This window comes from Cylas formicarius, unplaced genomic scaffold (assembly GCF_029955315.1).
Source record: "Cylas formicarius isolate icCylForm1 unplaced genomic scaffold, icCylForm1.1 PGA_scaffold_6__28_contigs__length_40554024, whole genome shotgun sequence".
Lineage (NCBI taxonomy): Eukaryota > Metazoa > Arthropoda > Insecta > Coleoptera > Brentidae > Cylas > Cylas formicarius.
Window position 1 is genome coordinate 13,927,770 of NW_026844347.1, and position 23,695 is coordinate 13,951,464.

Sequence of the window (23,695 nt, forward strand, 5' to 3'; positions counted from 1 at the left end):
GGTTTCCTTTTTCTCCGATTGTTCTCCTCTTCTTGCGGCAAGCTCCCGTTCAGTCAGGTTTCAAGCAGTTACAAATTGAGCTTAACTGGTAATATACTTACCACAACATCCTTTTTATACTTTTTTTTCCTTCCACAACTAATAGTTATGCCATATATTAGCGTACTTCTAGGTTCGATGCTATTGTAGACTTTAGGGCCTTCTCGCTAACATTTTCCTTTAAGAAAGGTGTCGGTGAACGGTTATTATAATCAAAAGTGGGTCCTTTTTGTCAAAACTTGATTTGGGCTGTAATTCATGAAATTATGTCGTCTTTTTTTTTATAAATAAAGGATATATTATTATTATTGTTATTATTATTATTATTATTATTAATATTTATTGAGATATTCCGGAAAGGCCGCTCTGTGACTCCGACTTCACAAAACGACGTCCTGGTTTAAATACGTAACTTTCTGAATGAACAAGTGCATAAAATGATTTCAAAATATTCTACAATAAATAAAATAAAAGAATGAAATAAATTTTGAAATAAAAATATATAAGAATTCGATTATTTAATTAACCTTTATTAATAAAACTAAGGAATTAATTTTGATAAACTAATAAAAAATATATCATTGCGTACTAAATCCTAGTCGTCCCTTTGCATAAATAATTAGGTTCTATTTATCTACGCATTTCTTAAATATACTTTTAAATCAAACTTAAATTGATATGTCACATTAAATAATTTTTAATGGCATAAATTAAGATTTTTTTGCTTTTTTTGCTACAGTTATTGCTGCAAACGTGTTTACTTTTGATTGGATCGATCCGCGGATAAAAAAGGAAAGTGTTGACGAAATTTTGCCAGACAAACGGGTCAGTAAAATAATAAAATAACTCCAAATAAGCAAAAATATGTCAGTTCGTCGGATTTTGATAGAACCGCAGACGAAAACGGAACGCAAAAATTAAAAATAACGAAAATGTATTTTTTTGCGTCGCTAGTGTGGGCGGCCTCCCGTAACAACCAAAAGTTTCCTCGTCGCTCGCTGTCGGAGATAAGTGGGATCGTTTTTCATGAGAGACTATACTAAAATAGATTTTTTATTCGCAAATAAGGGATCTATATAAGGGTGAGATGTATTTGGTTTCGTCACGTTGCGCCGCATCGGTGGGCGTGGGCGGCCGGCGACGCACCAATTGAAGCGATTTCGGTGTAGATTTTGATGATTTTCAACATTTGGTGATGTCTTCATGGTATACGAGACATTGCTAAATATTGGCTCTGAGGTTTTAAGCATTTCCGTTTATAATTTTTACAGACACGATAGGTTAGGGAGAGACTCAAAGTCACAAAGTATAGCAGTTGGGCCGTCTATCGACCAAAAAATAAAGATATGAAAAATTTCATCCATGCTTGCGAGAATATTTTCTCATTTGTGGGTCCTAGCCTAGATGAGGTGATATGCCCGGGAGATTTTAATACGGACTTTTTAAATCCGAACAATCCAGTCGCTTCTTGTTTTGTTCTTGATGTGCCATATGCATTTTTTTACCGAATGTAAGCAACCGTGTTAGCTATCAATACTTTATTTACCGTTGTTCTAAACAACGTATTAGTTGATTGTCCAAACCATTGTCGTAGGTTTTTCAGTCAAGATGTTCTTCTTCAATCTTGCCCTGAATGATCAAAGGCTGGATGATGCATGTTTCGGGATGTCTCAAAACATGGCCGAAGTATGAGAGTTTCTTAATCTTGATGTTAGCAATGATTTCTTTATTTTTCTTTATTCTGTTCATGACTTCCATGTTAGTGATCCGATCTAACCAACTTATCCCCAACATGCGCCTGTTCACCCACATTTCAAAAGCTTCCAGCTTTTTTAAGGTAGTCTCTTGACCCTTTCAACTTTGCAGCCATAAGTTTAGTCTTTTTGATGTTGAGTTTAAGACCGTAACGATTGCTACTTGATATCTGCATATCCTAAGTTGTTTATTATTACCCCATTTATTTTTATTCCTTTTTCGATATTTTCGAAAGCTTCTTGGAATATTGTCTCCAAGTATAAATTGAAAAGCGGTGACAGAATGCAACTCTTTTAATTCAGTCATATTATTTCCTATTTTCATATAGCCTTTTGATGCCAGCAGAGGTTGACAATGATTCTCAAGTCCGTGTCATCAATTCTTGTTGTTTTTAGTATTCCAATCATTTTTTCGTGTTGCACTCTGTCAAATGCTCTTTAAAAATTAATGAAACACATAAATACATCGCAGTTCATAGCTGGACATCTTAGAGTTAGAACTTAAATGCTGAACAAAGCCTCCCTTACGGAATCCGAACTGAGTATCTTCAATATGTTTCTCAATTTTGGGGTAAATTCTTTGATGTATTATTTTTAGAAACAATTTAAAGACGTGAATCGTCAGACCTATGGTGCGGTGTTCATTGCAATTTTTAGCCTTCGCTGATTTAGAAATCGGGATTAACGTCGACTTCAACCAGTCAGATGGTATATCTGCTTTATCGTATATTAAATTAAACAACTTAACTAATAATGCAATTGCTTTCTCTCCCAATATTTTTAGTATCTCAGTTTGGATCTCATCTGGTCCGGTTGCTCTCTGTTTTTTTTTTTGCTAATTTAATGGCTCTCTCTATTTCGTCTTTGGTAATAGCTTCAAATAGCTCTTCAATATACTCTACCCATCTTTATTAAGTCCGATTTTCATTTCCTGTAAATAGTTGGTAGCTTACTTTCGAATATTTTGATCAACAAATGTTTAATGGTTACAGCTTTCTTGGTATTTATTGATTGGAGAATATAATATTGATTAAAAAGTTAACAACTTCATCTTATCAATTTACGATCCTCACGCCCCACTAAAAGAAATGAAAGTTAGAAAACCCAAAGCTCCTTGGCTAACATAAAAATAAGCTGATTTTACCAGATATAAGAACCTCCGTAACTCTGCCCTTACATGTCTTCGTAAAGAAAAAATGGCTTATTAATGGCCAACAAAGCGAATCATATGGGTTAAATCGACAGAAATTCCTATACACTGATCTGATCCTCATGAGATTAATACCTACTTTTCAAGTTCCCTACAAACGGTATCTAATAACTGCAAAAATCAAATAGATTTTTTTAATGATAAAACGTCGTCGAGGGTGAGTATATTGTCTGGAGTTCGACGGGATAGCGTTTTGGAACATTTATTTTTTCTATTTCTACCTCTACCCCTAGTATTTCAGAGTCTGTAGTTGTCAACAGTGCTCAGGCCTACGCTGATGATGAACAGCTCTATGCTTATTTTGAGGTCAATTATGCTAATAATACTGAAACAATGATTAACAATAAATTAGAGAGTGTAAATTATCTTCGGAACTTAATCTTAAATTAAATGCAAGTAAGTCTTATGCACCATTCTTTGGTGCAAATAAAAAGGTTGCAAGCTTCAGTGCCAATATAAGAAATCTCTCTAATTACAAAATATTTGCCAGGAAGTGTATGTGTCAACTATAGCATGTTTCTACGGTTCATATAGCACATTAGTGTATTTGATACTGGTTTCATGTTTTCTTCGTTTCCATTTTTTTTTCGTTTTCGCTTCTCCTTCTCTTTCTCTTAGTACGTGCACGTTTATTTTTAATTACATGAAATTCTACAATCAACGTAATACGTTCATTTTTGCACATATATATATATATATATATATATATATATATATATATATATATATATATATAGAATATTTCCGATCTAGGTTCAATATTAATCAATTGAGTAGCACATAATTTGTAATACTAATTTTTAATTATTATTATTATTATTATAACAACCACTTTCTATAATGGTGCAATTTAAGCAAGGTTGTAACTCTTAAAAATATTGCACTTTACACAACAACAAATTTCGTTAAAAATACATAATATTCCTTTAAATGTTAAGCTTAGGTTTCGCGAACATCTTAAAAAACTAACTCAAAAAGCATCTATTAACTTAAAATTTTTATATTCAAGCAAACACTTTCTCAATTCAACCCTAAAATGTAATCTATGCGAAAGCTTAGTGTTATCACATTTTAACTAGTGCGATCTTAATTATGACCAGTACCTAGATCTTGAGATCTAGCATTCGCATTCAAAAAATTCAAAATAGCTGTGGTAGGTTTGCTTGCAACAATTGGACTGGTTCAATAAGTAAAAGCGTAGGATTCTCCATTTGGCAAATTTTACTCATCGGCTTATTACAGTCACCCATTCCCCCTCAAAGCCAAGTTTTAAAAAATGATAATGCGTACATGACATACTTCAATGCTTAAGAGAAGCAATGTCTCTAATGCAATTACGTTGTACAATTCGCTGCCCGAAATTTTACAAACCTTCCTTTAAAAAGGTTTAAAATGGGATTTCCAAAAGAATAACTTCTGGTGTGTGTGTGTGTGTGTGTGTGTGTGTGTGTGTGTGTGTTGTGTGTGTGTGTGTGTGTGTGTGTGTGTGTGTGTTGTGTGTGTTGTGTGTGTGTGTGTATGTGTTTTAAAAATTATTTATAGAAGAGATAGAGGTTATCCAACAAAATAAATTTTTAGTAAATCAGGCATGCTCGATGCAAGACAACTCTATTTTAAAAACATATCAGACCAAATCTTTTTAAATAAAATTTCTACAAAAAATCATAAAAATTCTTGCTTAAGCAGATACAGAATGAACCGAACCACCGTCAGACCTAAGGTATCTAAAACAATAGGACAGAGATGTGTTCTTTATCTCTCTGCAACAGTTTCACAAAAAATAATAGGATTGCTTATTAGTAAAACACTTTCATTATATTAAATCATTTAATCATTAAATACATTTATAAAAACTGAAATAAGTACAGATGAAATTTGAAGAACAATTAATAATTTCGGTTTTATTAAATAATTATAATAATAATTAATTTATAATAATAATTACAATGTAATATGAGAACAAATAAGAAAGAAAATATGAAAATTGTACATGGCATATATAGATTACCAGAAGGCTTTCGATTCAGTGCACATCCTGCCATGATCACCTTTTTAAAAAATACTTAGATAAATTAATGACTTAATAAACATCAGAAGAGGATTTTTTCAAGGAGTCTTTTTTAGCATTATGGTTCTGTCTGTATTTGAACCATCTATCACGCGGCCGAAATCGCACAGGTTATAAAGCAAATCGAAACTCAAAAATTTAAAGCTATAGAGCTGCCAAGAAACATCTAGATACAAACCTAAAACTCATACACCAGATATGGGAATATCGATTGGTATGAATAAATGTCAAACTGTATCACTTAAAAAGGGAAAGTTAAAAGAAAGAGAACCTGTCGAACTAGAAACTGGCAAATTTACTTAACCTATGATGGAAGAACCATACAAATACTTAGGAATTCTCTAGACCCACAAAACCGAACATAAAAAAGTAAAAGCCACATTGATTAACAACTTAACAACCCTTTAAATAATAAACTTATCTCAAAAAATCTTCCACAGCCATAAATAGCTATGCCATATTTGCTCTTCAATACTCCTTTGGAATAGTTAAATGGACCCAAACAGATTGCAAAACAATAAACAGAAACATAAGTACGGAATTTACAAAATACGGAAAACACCATCCAAAAGCGTCAGTTAAAAAAAGAATCTAAAAAGAGAAAGAGGAGGATGATCAAGAAAAAATGCTGTGGATGCCTGCAGTCAACAAATTATAGACTTAAGAAATTTTTTCCATCACCAAAACAGTGAACTCCATCAAGCTATAGTGAGCGCGGATACAGGATATATACCTCCAAACTTAAGCGATGATGACGATGATAGAGTTCAAAACTGGCGTCGAAAAGATTTATTAATGATTCAAACAAACATACAGTAGATCAATTAAATCCGTAGAATGGTTAAAGACAGAAACGCTTTTTCCAGAAACTGAAGGGTTTAGATTGGTACACAAGATTAGCTTATTGAAACAAGAAACTATCAAAAGTATATCCTTAGGGAAAAAGAACCAACAGGTAGGTGCAAAAAGTACAACAAAAACCAAGAAACCGTGGAACATATATTATCTGGCTGAGAAAACCTGGCGACAAATAAATATCTACAACGGCACCACAAAATTGCTACAATAGTTTACTTAGAAATACTGAAAAAAATTAAGCTTGAGTCTCAAAACAACAGTAATAGAAAGTCAGGTTATTGAGATCTCATGACAGACGTAACAGTAAGACAATAGGTCGGCTATTAAAAAACATAGAAAACAAATATAATGAAAAACTGAACAAATATGTTAAGTGGAATCTGGAAGAAGTCAAGACCATTCCAGTTTTTTTTGTTAAGTCTGGCGTTGATTCCAAAAAATCTGAGCACTTCTCTCAAGGACATTGATATTCCCGAGTTAACCTATCGAACGATGCAAAAGTCTGTAGCCCTGGATACGACAAATATCGTGACCTCATTTCTATAGACGAAAGTCTTGCCGTTAAGACCGACTTCCTCTAAAACACCCGGTGTAAAAACAGGAGTAACGAGATAATAATAACATAATATCGCTACGACAAAAAAAAAAAATTAAAAATTTAAATTCCCTAATCAATCAATTTTGAATAATTTGTGACATCATTTAAAATTATTGAAAAAGAAAAACGAAATTATTAATATTTTGCCAACAATTTTTTTATATTTCATTATGTTTTGATATTAATAACGTTTTTCTCATTTTTTTTTTAAATGAGGATACTTTACTCTTGTGCAATGTTTATATTTTTTCGTCCTATCCTGTGTGCTGCTTGACTTGCAAATATTTTAGGTGATCCTAATATATAAAACATGCACCCAGTTTTGGTAATATAAGTATTTTAGTTGTGCAGTAAAAAAAATTCCATATGTTGCACACTAAAGTGATCACACTGTATAGTTTACAAAATCATCTGGATATACACTATACACAACAAACTGACAAGGTTTTCTGGTAAAACTAAATACTGAATACATTTTTACAAACAATTTTCGGCGCATCACAAATCTTTCGTAATTCGACATTATCAATCAGGAAGCATGTTTTAATTTATTTTATAAGCCAAAGGTGGCAGCAATTTGATTGATCTGAAAATAGACTGTGTTATAATTTGTAAGTAGCATCGGAATTAGTAACTGGTTTATCTCAGCTGTAACAACTATATTCGTCCATTACTCAGTTAGAAAATCGCATTAAGGCAGTGTAAACATGGCGATTCATTTTGTCTTATTGTCAACCAAATTTAAATCGCAATAGTCCGTAAAGTGGAGAAAACCGACGTATGAAGTTTGCGGTGCTAAGACTTTGGAGGGAACCTACTGATCAAGTTCATGACTATTATTTTTGTGTGGTTAATCCAAGTAAGCGTTGATCTGGTGAAAATACTAAAAAAAATTATATTGACCTTTCTTCAACGTCAGCTCCGATACCACATGATGAAAATTTTCCTGTCACCACGTTGAGATAGCTCTGAAGTTCAAACGTCACAAATTTCAACAGAATCCGGTACACCACTAACCGACACTGATAGAAGGGAATTTATGTTAAAATTTGAATATTTTGGGTCACATTTTTGGTATCAGACTTGAACCCATCCAGGGGTAAAACATAAATTCTAGGTTCACGACTAAAGCAATGCAACTTGCTTGAAGGTGACGTAAAAATAACTGATCAAAGAGAGCTTCATGGTATTCGATACAACGTGACTGAATTGGAATACCCTTCGTAGCATCTGGCTGGCGGCTTTTTATCTTTATAAAGATTTGAAAGCGGTTCTGCTTCGCAACGGAAATAAATTGCCTACTCTTTCTCTAGCACATTCCATATTGTTGAAAGACAGCTGAAAAATAATACTAGAAAAATTTAAATACAGAGGATATGAGTAGCCAGTTATCAGTGATTTTCTGATGTGAATGCAAGGTGGATATACTAAATACTCCTGTCATCTTTGCTTATGGGACAGCGATCGAGTCGAATTTCATATTGGAAAACATTACGTAAAGGTCGTAAAAATCACATAGCCTCAAAATGTGCACATGGCGCCATTACATATAAAATTAGGCTTAATGAAGCAATTTGAGAAAGCTCTCAATCCGAATCCGAAGCGTTTAAATATTTAAGAGAATTTTTTGCTAAGTTATTTGCAGCTAAAGTTAAAAGGGATATTTTCATTGGACCACAAATAAAACAAATAATGAAAAATGATGACTCCGCCAAGATTCTTAGTGCTTGTGAAGAACACGCATGGAAGAGTTTTAAAGCAGTAAGTAGTTGATGGCTTCCTCGGAAACCATAAAGCTGACGCTTTCACCAAGATGTGATCGATTTTGAACGGCGTTATCAAGGGCAGTACAACGAGAACATTATTGAGAGAAAGTCTATACGAACATAAATAAAATACGAAAAATATTCTTTTTTTGACACTTTTTTCTTATTATTTTACACTTATATGCTATTGTTTATTACAAATTTTCATTAAAGACACTGATATTTAAAAAAAAAAACATTCCTTACCCACGCTTAAAGTAAAAATATTAAAAAAAAACTTAAAACTTATTAATTCTTTATTCCGCTTCCGTACTTCTAAATTCTTTTATTGGACCTCCGTCGGAGGTGATCGGTTATAATTAAATAAAATCATTTGGGCGGATGCCCCAAAGAGGAATCAAATGCCTGATGTGCATTTTTGTATTCACTTCCTAAGTTCAATTAAAAAAAAAGAATGTTGTTAGTCCCGTGGTGTCCGTCTTAGATTTACTTACAGTGCGTCGTGCATTAATTAACGACACATTACAACCCGCAGCCCCCTTCGCTAATTGCGCATTGACCCCGTAGTAAATGACGCACTCGCCGAATACTACTACTACTGCTACTACTACTACTACTACTACTACTACTACTACTACTACTACTACTACTACTACTACTACTACTCCTTCCGGCGTAAATAAGCGTGAGCGACGATCGCAAGGGCGAAAAAATAACGTGCAACAACGCGCAATTCACCAAACCCCGGGCGCTCTCGCGATGCAGTCAATGAAACTTGCAAAAAGCAGTGCCACACGCACACATACACGTCCGCGTTTTTTTTTTCAGCGTGCACTGGCAAAAAGCGACCATAACCTCTTCGCGCGACCTCGTCGGGGATAAAAGACGGCTATTATCGCGGTGAACGAAGGAGAGAGGCAAACCGGACATACAAGTGATTTCCTTTTTACCTTGCGGGTGGTGAAAAAACAGCCCCGGCCATTTTTATCGCACATTAACCGAAACGGCTTGTTCGTAAGGTGGCCACCCGTTTTCGCCTGGCCTCGTTATTGATCTTCAGGAACGTTGCCGCGCGTACGAGCGACGCGCACGCGCGATCGAGATGTGCGCGCTGCCGTACGCGAACGCGCGATTGGTCGGAACGCGATCCGCGCGAAATTTTCGGGTGTCGATTGAGGGGTTCGAGTTTTACGGGCCTCGATGTCGATGAATCCGCACGCGTGAAACGTATTCGTGGATACGGTGGCATATTTACCTTTATTTTTGCCACTCGATGGCCACGGTTTGTATCGGCAAATATTCAATCCGACCTAACGGATCGGATGCGACATTATCATAAAACAAGGATCTACAATGCAAAGCTTTTCGTTTTAACTGTAACCATATTGTTGCATAAAGACGTTCACATCACTAGTCCCAAAAGATCCCAATATCAGAATTCACACCTCCCTTTTCCTGAAGTAAAAAAAAATAAATTGAAAAATTTCGATTTTAATAAACGGCACACCATATATATTATAATCATTTCTGAATGATCTAAATATACAACTTTTATTAAGTCATATACCTAATTTTTCAAGAGGCTAATGTAATACACAGGCTACTGTAATACTATTTTCAAAACTTCTGAATTCCTCGTGCGTCGGTTGTTGTTGAGTCAAACTTGCTGACGTATATATACCTAAAGTGACCATTTATTTTTTAACTCAAAACGGGACAAAAAAAATTAAGCTTCAGGTTAAACGTCTGGCGGGAAATTCAAATTTTAAACAGTATTTTTTTTAATTGTAGCCAAATTAGGCAAAACTTAGATAGGGTTTTCGATTTCGCCACAATAAAAAATATTTATTTACGTTACTCTAAATCGATATTTAAAAACTGTTTAAAATTTAAATTTCCCGGCAGACCTTTACATTTGGCCTTCAGGCTAACAAAGAAAATACACAACTTTTTAATTTTCTTTATTTAGAATAAGTGTTACTTAATGGAATTATACACTATCATTCTTTTCATATTAATTAAGTAATTAAAAAAATAATAAATAGTGAAAAATTAAAATCGATCACTAGCTTTACTAATCAAGGAACTTTGATCTGTCAATAATTATTAAAATATATGCAACGCATTTTTTTAAAATTGTTTTTATACTTTTCAGAGGAACAAATTTGCGATGACTTTAAATAAGAATAAAATTCTTGGCACGTTTTTTTTTACATTAACCTTAGTTATCAACATCGCTTTCAACACTGGAACCTGTAAATGATTTTTTTCGGATGTCCACAGTTTGTTCATCAGAGAAAAGACTTTTTCTACTGGAGCACTTGTTCCAGGTTGACATAAAATGTATTCAATTAAAATACAAAAATTTTCATGTTTAAGATTGTTAGAACCAAAGTGTTTGAATACTGAATACCCAACAAGTTTCTGTTGAGACTTTTAAATTACCCCATTCGGTAATTTTTTGGGTAGTGACGTAGTTTGAAATTAACGTGAATTCGTCAAATACTTCTGTATCTTTATTACAGTGAATATATCCCTTCTCAATCAATATATCAACTGCGTTTTGAATATCTTCCCATGCGAGTACTTTTCTTAAATCTGCCCAATTAAATATCTCTATTTCTTTAGTAAGAAAGCAAGTCCACTGTTCCAAGAATTCACGGCTAGTTTTATAAAATTCTGTTGCCGTATTTTGCACCAAGTCTTCATTAATTATCTTTTAGTTTCACAATGAAACTACGAACAGTAAATGGAAGAAACTGGTTGACCTGTTTCTGTGCCAAATTGTCTTTGAGATGATTGATTTCTTTTGACGCATCAATTGCCGATACAGTCTGACCCTCGACCTTCAATACAGCTTGATGAAAACTTGCTGACTGAGCGTGTAAAAAATTAAGCCATAATTCTGACGTGGGATCTTCAAAAAAGTTTTTCAACAATTTGGGACATTTTTCAATGTTCAAAAAATAGTCTTTTAACGGTTGGAACATTTTTAAAACTCTCTCCAAAGCAGGCATAAGCGCAAGCCACCTGGTTTTACTGTAGCCAAGCAGTTGGTGATGTTCTATTTCAGCTTCAGCGCAAAACTCCTTGAGAGCTTCCACTCGAACCGTGTAAATATAAAAAAATGAATATATTTTGACAATAATGCTTTCCTAGTCTAAAGGTAGATCATCTGCAGCGGATTTTATTGCATTTATTGAATTATATGGGCTCCACATCCAATACCTATCAACGGTTTTTTCAGAGATGATTGTAACTTGGCTAATACATTGTTAGTTCCTCGCCTAGCTACACCTCCAAAATTGACCTTAGCATTGTCACCACAAAATGCCACGACTTTTTTTGTCAAATTATTATCTATTAATACTTGATGTAAATAATCTACAATGATGTCAGAAGTTTCACCTGGTTGCTCTTGGATGTCTAAAATTTTTACTTGCACACCTTCATAAGGTTGAAAAAAGCGCACTACGAAACGATAAATTTTTTTGTTACCGTGGTTTGAAGCGTCGTTTAAAATTGTTATACAATTTGGACTTATTAAGGTCATCTTTTAAACTGTCGATCGCTGAACGCCTTAAAACATTTACCACAATAGCTTCGGTTTTTGTACGCGCGCATGTGAATTTTGGATCAAAACATGTTTGAATTAATTTCGACGCACAATCATTGGAACGAAAACTGTGGTTTTCTTGTATTGTGTGATAAGCCCAGACGCCTTCTGCAGCAGCAATATCCGAATCCTTTGAAGCGCGTTTTTATGTTCTTGAAAAAGTTTAACATTGAAGAACTGGAAGCAGCGGCACGATCGGCATTTTTATGTTTTTCTGACTTCAAATGCTGTTCAATATCACCAGCACCACTATAAGAAACACTAAACTCTGTACGACACTTTTCGCGTCTAACATCTGAAGGAGTATTAGTTTGCTTAATAAAAGGATTTTTTGTTTGTAAGTTGACATTAAATGAACACTTGCGTTTCGGCATAACTATAGGCAAAAATCCAAAACAATATAAAAAAATAATTATATAGCAGTTTATCACTAAACTACTTCACAAACGTTACGTAAAAACAAAACAATAACGAGAAGTCTAAGTGCGTGCGCATGAATAGCCTAATAAACAATAAACAGTAACAAAAGCGTGCGTGGCGGGCGGGGGAATCACCGATGGACAGTGATGCGAATCGTCTGTCAATCCCCTCCCGCGCGTGTTTCGTGAGCTACATGATTTAAATTTTCGGGCTGTTTCACAAAACGGGACAATTTTGCGTCCCGGAGCTTTGTTTGGGGACAACGGGACAGTTGACCTATAAAAGGGACAGTCCCGTTCAAAACGGGACGTATGGTCACTTTATATATACCCCAATACATATATACATATATTCCAAATCAAATTCTTGACTGGAACCTTCGGCACTGCACTAACACACAATAACGCGTTTTACCACAAACCGAAACTCAATTTTACGTACTTGACGAGCGTTTCGCCAACCAAGTTGGCATCTTCAGGAGAAGATTAAAACTAGTTTTAAATAGTTTTTTTTTAAATCTTCTCCTGAAGATGCCAACTTGGTTGGCGAAACGCGCGTCGAGTACATAAAATTGAGTTTCGGTTTGTGGTAAAACGCGTTATTGTGTGATATATTCCAAAGCCTGAACACATTGCTTTAAAATCTATGAAATCTAATCTCGACATCCTAATCTTAAAAGCACGTACAGGGAATGCTATGATAGTCATAAACACAAACTAATGTGCCGAAAAGATTAAAGATATTCTTAAAAATTGATCATATCGTCAACTTAAAAAAGATACTACTTCATAACCTCTCTCACCCCTCATAACTCTCAAATTCCTCGTCTCTGCAGACTTCCTGAGAATAACATACCAGGATTACCCCTTCGACCTATTGCCAGCACCATTGGTTCTCCAACAAATCCTCCAGCCAAATATGTATCTTCTATATTAAAACTCTTTACAAGCAAAACTGGTAGCTTCATGCTTAATTCCTTTCATTTCATTGAATAATTAAAAAGCATTACATTAGATCCACAGGACGACGTAGAATCCCTTTTTACTAAAGTCCCTATTCCTGAAACTCTCAACATTATTTCGGGTATATTAAAATCCGAGAATCTGGAACCAAAACCTTCTTATCTTAATTGAAAAATGCTTGTTTTTATCATATTTTATTTTTTATAAGCGTCAAATTTTTAGACACACTTCGGGAAAAGCTATAACTTCTGCATTGTCACCAGTCATCTCAAATATATTTATATAGAAGAAAGCTCTCAACATCTAAAACTGTTGTTTTGTTTTGTTATTTAGCCTCATGGTCAAGAATCTCTATTATATTTTCTTATACACCCTAACATATGTTTTAAAACTGAATTAGAAACTAACAATAATATCCCATTCTTCGACATTCTTATCAATAGAAAATGAGACCTAGCACTGGGTCATTCTGTATACAGAAAATCTACGAATACACGCCGGCACCTCAATGCATTGTCACATCACTATTCGGCCCAAAAATCAACGGTCATCAACTCTCTTGTTTACAGAGCCAGAAAACTATCTCAGCCCAAGTTACTGAACCCAGAATTAAAACGCCTTAACTCTGCTCTTCTCTCTAATAATTTCCACATTACACCTTCCAAAGACAAGGAGTCCGAAAGCAACCCCTCGCTTTGTTGCCAATGTTGTCCCTTCTTACATTCAAAACATCACTGACCGACCACATGTTAAAAGTTCTTAAGAAATATAACGCCAAAACCAGATTTACCACTTGTCCAAAAATCTTTCAACTTCGATCCGTCAAAGACAAAATTCCAGGAGTCTACAACGTTGCAGGCATCTGCGGCAAAGGATACATTGGGCAGGCCGGACGAAAAATATATCAATCAGTATCAATATCAATAAATAACCAAACAATTTTAACCGGTACTCAGGTCTTTACCTGTCACCAATATAGGGAATCAGTCATCCGAAACGATGTTTATGCCCCTCATTTAGCTCCGCCCCGCTCAAACAGTATATAAGCAGGTACAGAATAGAATGCGAGACAATTTCAATTAAGCTATGAAGAAGCCAATGAGATGATGTTGAGTTTTTTAAAACCACACAGTGACCAATGGTTTTGGTTTTGCACTTCCCGTACCCAGAATGAAAATAATAATAATAATGCATATTTCTACGATAAACTGCCATATTGCGAAAAATTGCTTTATCGGAAAACATTATTTTAGAACAAAAAATTGGATAGGCCTCCATTGCTTTATTTATAACGTCGCAGAGGTATACCCTTTGTTCAAAATCACGTTCTAGAAGTTCTTGGTGCAGTTCCATATGGAAGGAATGATTTGTGTTTTCTGTTAGTGCGATTGACTGTATCACGCTACTTGACGGCTACTCATTTGGATGTTATCTTCAACTTGAAGTAAAATTTCCAATTGTTTTTCCTCATTGATACCATTCCGGTTTACCACTTTCCGTTTTCCATATTAAATATTGCAACAAGCATCAAACCGTTCCATTAAACACTGAAGAGATTTTCTTGTTGGTATTAGGGTACTTTGCCTTACTGCCAATAAAGTAATATATAAATCATATCAATTAATTCAGTTTCAGAAACAACCATACTCACTTTTTGAATTTATTGACACCACAATAAATTTCATTAACTTATTTACTTAGTTGGAAGGTAAAACTTTGACAATGTCATTTTTTCATGGCCATCTAACGTTACAGCATATATATATATATATATATATATATATATATATATATATATATATATATATATATATATATATATATATATATATATATATATATATATATATATATATATATATATATATATATATATATATATATATATATATATATATATATATATATATATATATATATATATAATGATATTATCGTTATTAGAAGATAACAACAAAAAGCATATCCAAAGGAATTAGAATTGATACTACAGGTTATTCAAAATAAGCGAATATAGTTTGATAATTTTAAATTGAAAATCTTAAATGGCACACCATATATATTTTGATTTTTTCTGAAACATCTTTCATAAGATCTTTATTAAGTGTCATATGCTTATTTTTAATACTTTGAGAATTATTTCAACTTTTCCAATATTTACCAGTCTTTTTGCCGGAGACTACTGCTAAAACATTAGTTGGCCATGACAAAATGACATTGTCAAATTTTTAACTAAATAAATTCATAAAATTTATTGTCGCGTCACTAAATTAAAAAAAAAAAACAAATATGGATTTCTTCTAAAGCTGGCGAAAAAAAATATTTTGTTGGCAGTAAGACTTTACAAAGTGAAGTAATCTAATAGACGTATACCAATAACTAAACAATATCTTCAGTGTTTAATGCGATGGGTTGATACTATCAGTAGTACTGAATATGAAATACGAAAAGCATTAAAAAGGAATGTTACTAATGAGAAAAAAAATGGAAATTTTATTTCAAGTTTAAGATCAGGTCAGTATCCGTTAAATAGCTATTTTATGTAAATCGAATCACTAGTAAACACAAATATAATCCCTTCCATATTGATTTACACTAAGAACTTCTAGACCGAGATTCTAAAAAAGGGTAAGCTTCTGCACCGTTATAAATAGAGCCCGATCCCAATTATTTGCCTAAAATAATGTTTTCTGAATAGTGCAGGTAATCGTTATAACAATCATTAATATTTAACAGTTAATTCATTCTGGCTACGGGAAGTGCAGAACCAAAAGCAAAAAAAACATTTTAATATAACCATATTTTTTTCGCGAACCGCTTAACGGCCCCAGAAAATTTTTGTAGAATATTTACCTCTTCTTTAAGAAGTTGATCGAATTGATAACCAACAAATGTGCTTTCAACAAGATGGAACTTCTCCGCATTACCATCGACAAGTTCGATAATTTTTTAATAATCATTACCCATAGAAATAGATCGATAGCATAATTAGATGGCCCCCTCGATCATGTGACCTAACACCACTCAATTTCTTTTTATGTGGATATGTTAAAGATCGTGTTTATGTGCCTCCAACACCGGAGGATATGGAAAATAGAATTCTGGAGGCTTGCAAGACAATAATACCGTTTATTGAAGTATTGAAAAATCTATTATGTTTAGTTATGTATTATTGTTAATAAAAAAGTTAAAGAATTTCAAAAGGAATTCAAAACAAAATTTAAAAATACGGCGTTCCATTAAAACAATTATGTAATAACGCTTTTTTGAGTCACCCGATATACTTTAAAATCATTGTAAATTTTTTATCCTAACAAACTGTATATGTTTTGTAGTTACCATTTTTTCATAACATTTCATTTCATGTCAATGAGATAATGCATCTGTAAATCTCTGACACTTAGTCAGAACTCGCTTTTTGTAAGCATTGGGTAATAGTATATTATGCCACAAGTGCGGTAAACGGCATTTGACTCGAGCAGAGCGCAGGGGAAATAGAGAATCCTCATTTGATATGCGAAAGACATTCCATTAATAAACGCGTGACTTAAAAAGTTTATCGAACGTGTTGCATACTATACTTTTTCTACGACCATTAGTTTTTGGGTACATTTTCGCAAAATAACACGAATACATTCACTGACATGACTGTCAGAATTAACAAACGTGAAAATGCGAAGCTTGGGAAATATCTCCGAAATCATCCGATTGCTCCCGAACCCGTGCGGTAAAATCCCGGAAATGTCCGAGTGGCTCGGATTCGTGGGAAACGAAACTGACGTGGCAAAGTGACGCTTCCCGCACGCTAGATCGGTGCGTAATTAGGTATTTTACAGACAAGAGTAGAAAAAAACATTGAAATGCCTGGAAGCAAAGAAAATAGCACATCGCAGTTTTATATTAAAACAACAGTTCCAAATAAATCTGGGCGTAGAGCGATTTGTAAAATCTGCAAGAAAGAAATTCAGCGCACCATGAGGTTTGTGATAATAAGCAGCAAGAAACGAATACAGGTAGGTAAATAATATCTTGTTTTATTATTAGTTGTTTCATTTTTATTTAACTTTCCATCTCGTTAAAATTCACAAAAACGTTTTAAAAAGAATTAGGACAATTATTATTTAAAAAATATTCCTTTTTGTCTTTTCTTTTCAAAATTTGAATTCATGCATATTTTATTTATGTTAATGTTTATAATGTTTAGATACTTATTTTTATTTTTCACGGTCCATAAACAAAGCAGATCATATAATTTCTTTATGTTAGGAAACAATGTACACGATTTGTAACATGTTTTTAAAAAAAGTTAACTGTATTAATTTAATAAAATGCAATAAACCATTTATTAATCTTTTGTATGTCGCTTAAAACTCACGACAGATTTGTCAAGCTTTTCTAAATCTCTGAAAAGTCAAAACAAAGAATAGGTTTGAACAAAGAAAAAGAAAAAAATCTGAAAATCAGCCTAATTTGAGTAGTTTCGTAATGCGAACATCAACAGTTGAAAAGGAAAGGATTCGCAATTAAATCGCAAAGGTAATTTTCCTTATTAACTCGAGTTTCCGATGCATTGAAAACTTGGATGTGAAAAAATATTCACTTATTAAGACCCGGTTCTACGCCTCTATCAAGAAAAACGTTATCACCAAGCCTTTTAGATGACATCTAAGGGAAGGAACAGGCAAAATGTTTTTCTTCTCTGTCAGGACAATGTAACTTATGACTGCTCTGCACTTATTTTTGAATTTACAGTGCAAAGACTTACAAATACCAGACTTCAAAGAACATGTAGTTCAAATTCTTAAGTATTTCGGCAACCATCTAGCTAGAGAGAAATTCAGTAAAGATATACGTCACTTATATTATTATAAATCTGTGAAGAAAACAAAAACCAATCATTTACCAAAAGGTATCAAATATCTAAGCATTTTGAAACCAATATCAGCTGCTCTTGATATTTTGCAAGGTAAAAACGCTACTACCTCAGATGCTGTAGAGCAATGGAAAAACATTTACAATATATCTTCGAGAATGTTGTAGCATTACCTTTATCAAAAATACAAAAAAATCAGGATCGATATAAGCAGGCACTCACGCCATAACATTTTATGTTGAACCCTTAAAAGCAAAAATATGAATTAACACCCGAAGAAAAGAATATGATGTTAGAAACACTTAATAATTTATATAAAAACACTGGACTTTTGGCATTAGTAATAAAGTTCAATGCCCGCATATAAAAAAAAAAGAATGAGCCAGGAATTGCGAAATATCTACCAATAATTAAAGAGTTTCTGTATGCAACTGTTTCCTCAGCGTCAGTAGTACGAACTTTCACGCCTTTGGATTTGTACACCAAGATATAAGAAACAGAATGGGGATCGCAAAAGGGGGAAAATTTGTATTTTTGTTCAAACTATACAACGAAAATGCAGAAGCATAAAGTATATATTACATTGTGTTCCTCGTCCTATTTTTTTTCTAGAGTTGTGTTTTACTTTTTATTTGTGGTAATATTTATACGTTGTGCTTTTTGTGTGGGTCTCAATAAAAAAGATTTAAAAAAATAATAATAATAATTTTAATACAATTATCCCATCTTATCTTGTAAATTGTATTGCAAAATTATTTTAAATACAAAGTTCCTAACTTATCATTGGTTGGTGTTCCCTACCATAGAGATTACACGGAATTTCTACTTGCAAAATTTCCTGCGTAAACCCGTAAACTTCTCCAAATCCCCCGTTAATTGGACGCCAGTTTATAATTAATTTATCCCCCGAACACGCTGTCGGCGACAATATGGGACCCTCTAAAAGCAAGCCTTTTGATTTTGCATGTTGTGTAGCTCGTTTGTGTACGTTGTTGCTGGAAACTCAAAAAAAAATATCTAGTGGCGCGAATCCATTAAAATAAAACATGTTTCCACTGCCGCTAGAAAATTGAATAAACGAAACTCGAAACTGTGTCGTGTTGAATCACAAGTGAGCGAAATAAATCCAAGTACAGTGTTTTCATTGGATTACAAAGTTCAAATAATAGGTATTGAGAGTAAAGGTGTCCACACATCTACAGTTTTTCCCCAAGATGAAACTGTGCAGTCGAGACTTTCTTTAAATGCGGATGCCCCACACACTTGACTCGCGAATACTAATATGGCGTCTACCGATGATGATAAAATGCTCTAAAATTCGGAAAAAAAAGCATATCAAGAGAAGTATCTGGGCGAAGTAATAACTAATGAAGAGATACAATACTATCAAGGATCACAGCAACATTAAAGTTTTAAGTTACTTGAGTTTTTATAATCTTTTCTGTAGGCACTTATTTATTTTTTTAGTAACAGCATCTGAAGCCACGTTTGTATCAATCTTGCGTATCTGGCGTCTTTTTTTATTTCAATCGTGGTATTCCTTACACTTTGTTTGCCAAAGACAAGGATAGTCTTCCAAAAAATGATGGTTCATATTAGCAAAGAATCATGCACAGTGCACTTAGGAAATCTGATAGATAGTAAACGATAGCACCACACTCGCCGAGTTTGTCTGCACAATTTGATTTTGCGGACTGTCCAGTCCTGCGGCAGCCTCAAGGTTTGCGCCATTCAGGTGGTGGAAAATCTCAAGGCTTGGGACGCACTGATACAGCGTGTGCAAAGAACACCAGCCTCGCTGGCCACTGTGGCGAACCACTTCAGAAGTTTACAGTTCATTTGGGAAAGATTGGATGCTTTCAGAATATTTTGGTCGATGACCTTTGCAACGTCACCGATCTGAGTCACAACTAACAAACATAAAGTTATTCACAGCGAATTCCTGTGCCTGACCAGAGACCCGCGCCGCACTAGAGGAATCCGTAAAAAAACGAAAAAAGAAGAAATAGGAACATAGATAATATACAAGGTGTGTCAGCATATTATTTGTACGGAATTACTTCGGTTTGTCAAATAATCCGTGGTAATAAAGTCGATACTTTCAACGGGTGATAAGAGTCATTTTTGATTGAAGCGCGATGTTTCTGGCTTTGCCCAAGCAAGTACGTTCTTCGATGTCGTCTCGAACCTGAATACAGTGCTAACAATGTATTGTTTTGCTCTTCCACTGATCTTTTCTGAGATTCCCTTCGCGCATGCGATCGTCAAGAGTATAGAGAGAGCATCTATCTCATATGATTGTGTTGTTGCTTTCCGTTTACACTTTGACAACTTTCTATCAATACATTTTTGAGTAAATTCTTTTCCATACTGCTTAATTCTACATGCTTCGTCACCGCATATTTTGATTGCTCTTTTGCAGAGTGTTTGAATGATTCCTAGTTTGGTTGCTTCAGAATGGTTTGAGTCAACGTTTAAATACTCTAGGTAAGTTACCTATACACAGAGGTGCTGATAGAGCCACTATTTCTAATTAGTAGGACATCTAGAAACGATAGGCAGCCGTTCTCCTCTTTCTCAACGGTAGCAAAGAGTTAAGAAGATTGAGAAGGAATCTAGCTGGCTAGGTGTCGTCAACGTATCGAAGCCCTAGGTTTAACAATTGCCACATCTATAGCGTGAGTTTAAACCATTTGATTAGAGAGAGTCAGCACCTAAGGATCTCCATCACTAACTTCAATCACTAACGATTTCTCTAAGGGCACGTAAGTGTATAAATTTTTCACGTTAAAGCTGACACACTTGCCTGAACGGCATTATCTTGGGCGGTTTAAAATATCTACCAAATGTCCGAAGATCTTTCGAATAGCAAAACAATACATAGTTAAGAATAAAGCCGGAAACATCGACTAAAGAGGAAGAGTGTATTTATCATTGGAGAAACATAAACGTTATAATTGAAGAACATATTAAACACACAATGAGGAGTATGGGCCCATCAACCTCGGGTTGTCCACATGTAATGTCATTCGAAAAAGCTCAAGTTTAAGGAAGCTCTATTCGTTAAAATCAATGAAAACATCTTTAGCCATCCAAGCGTCGAAATACCTACACTCTGGCAACCCTTAATAAAGGGCACCAATGTTCTCGTCCTAGCGGAAAACCATAGCTTTGACTGCACCGAACTCCGTCTCGGTTGAATGCTTAGTCATACATCTCTCCGAAACGTTATGCAAAGAAAAATCGAGAAAATAGATGTTCGACAATATCTTAGTATTTCAAAAGTATTTTTTTTTCGTTTTTTATTGCTTACTTTCAATATTTTAAAAATACAGGCCCCAAAATTCGCATAACTTGTAAATGGCACCATCTGCACATACTTTATTGCATCAGATTTTTGTGTATATTATCAAATATGATTTCTGATAAAACAGGTTTATATTCTGATATTTTCTTACTAAAAAAGGTATTATTGTTCAATAACTGCTTTTTAAGCCGTTTTCAAGATAGTTACAGTTTTACCTAGCAACGCAATCCAAAATTTTTGTTCATGGAATAATAGGACACATAGTACGTTACAACTTTGACAGTGTTTACGCCCAAGATAATTATAATGTTTCGAATCATTTGTTATCCCGCCTGAGAGCATCATGATCTTTTCGTCAAAAAGAGCACAAGAAATGTCGTACAAGATCAGGAAGAATAAATGCTAGACCGTGTAAGCTGATGATCCTATTCGTCGGTTAAGTACTGCTACTAGAGTAAGTTCTGTGTCAGTAGAACAATAAAACGCGAAAGTCTTTATCCTTATTATTTCACAGCAATCCAGTAGTTGCTGCCTCCTGCAAACAAGCAAGCAAAAATAATTTTTTCTTCTTTGCCTTTTTCCACTCCCTACTGTAATAGTATATTATGCAACAAGTGCGGTAAACGGCATTTGACTCACGAGTTTATTTGACTCGAGCGGAGCGCAGCGAAAATAGAGAATCCTCATTTGATATGCAAAAGACATTCCATCATGAATTCCAGATAAACGCGTAGGCATAGTAAATAATTACGTGTTGGACCATTTTCATAGAATTCATAGATTTGATAGATGCCTAACGTTCGACTATAATTGCCTAATACCTTTATTTGAAGGAGCATTTCCTCATTTTGCGCTAAACAACGTGAAACAGTCGTGAAAAACTTTCACAAACAATTCAGGATGCTGTTAATGAGTTCTTAATCAAAAACTTTTTTTTCAAATAGATAACCCTTTCTTACACTAATTCCAACATTATGTTTTTTGAAATCATTATTAAGATAGTCAATTAAACAAAATTTGATTTGACTACAAACATGTCCAACAAAATTCTCTTTATTTTGTTTTTTCATTAGTAATAATAATAAAAAAATCAATAGGTTCTTTTTTTACTCCTAAAAGTCTTCTTTCCTTTTCGTTATTTATTCGCATTAATATTTTTAATAACAAATTAACAGTCGGATACTCTTTGGCCTACCCAGGCTTGAAATACGCTTTTGCAAAATATGTTTTACAATACAAAAATAGCAGAACATGGCCCTGTCTAATCATGTAAACGGATATTTTACAAATTAAACAACTAACCCAAGCTGTTCTCCAAAATATGACTTTAGAAAATTTTAGTTTCCCAGGCGCCGCGGTCAAATACTTCCCACACCCTCCGTTCCGAAACAATATCAGAATATTAAACTATTTGCGGAGTCGGGTTCTAAAAGCGGCATTGTTTTGTAAGATAAATGCTTGAATATTATATGCGCATAGAGGTAGCTCGAGAAAGTTACCACACAATAAGAAACTGTAACACGAAGAAAGCTTGGTTTATCTACAAGGAATGTAATAGTGTATAGTTGTGCAAAATTTTATGAATGCCATTTTAGTCACGAGTTTCATTTGACAAGTGACTGAAGAATTTTATCCACGAGTTTCACCAAACAGAAGAAATATATTTTTTATTTTAGTCATTTTTACATTTTCGTATGCGAAAGAAGTACACTCAGAAATCCCCCCAAAATAACAAAAAGCGACTCTTGAGAAATCAGATTGATTACCTGTTAATAAAAGAAAGAAAGATCTAAAACGAGAACAAAGATGGCAAAACAAGGAAAATTAAGAACGTGGAAAAATATTGTTATGTGGAGAATCCCTGCGAAGATCATACACCAAAAGTTGACCTTTAACATGTGGAAAATGTCCTGAAATAACAAAGGAAAAAAGTCTTACCAAAGAACTTTTGATATGTGGTCGGTCAGTTATGTTTTGAATGTAAGGAGGAACAACAGTGGCAAGTGTGGAGTTGCTTTCCAACTCATTGTCTTTTAAAGGTTGTGGTGAATTGTAATTTGTAATGGAACACTTAATATCTTTGATGTGGACATTATAAGAGAGAAGAGCAGATGTAAAGAGTTTTAATTCTGGGTTCAGTGCCTCGGGTTGAGATAGCTTTCCGGCTCTGTAAACCACACCGCTGATAACCGATGCTTTTTGGGCCGGATGGTGGTGTGGCATT

General features: G+C 34.1%; 1 protein-coding gene across 5 annotated transcripts in view; it reads right to left on the bottom strand.

Annotated features, from left to right (window-relative positions):
* Positions 1–23,695, bottom strand: part of LOC132703895 (rho GTPase-activating protein 100F) — a 254,191-nt gene that overhangs the window by 170,807 nt on the left and 59,689 nt on the right. Inside the window, exon 1 of one of the 5 annotated variants that reach the window (XM_060673413.1) lies at positions 9,244–9,323. The exons of the other annotated variants lie outside the window; for them this stretch is intronic. Within the exon in view, the coding sequence (XP_060529396.1) occupies positions 9,244–9,288 (45 nt within the window). The 5' untranslated portion in view covers positions 9,289–9,323. Of the gene's footprint in view, positions 1–9,243; positions 9,324–23,695 lie in introns of those variants that run through there. 5 annotated transcript variants of the gene reach the window in all.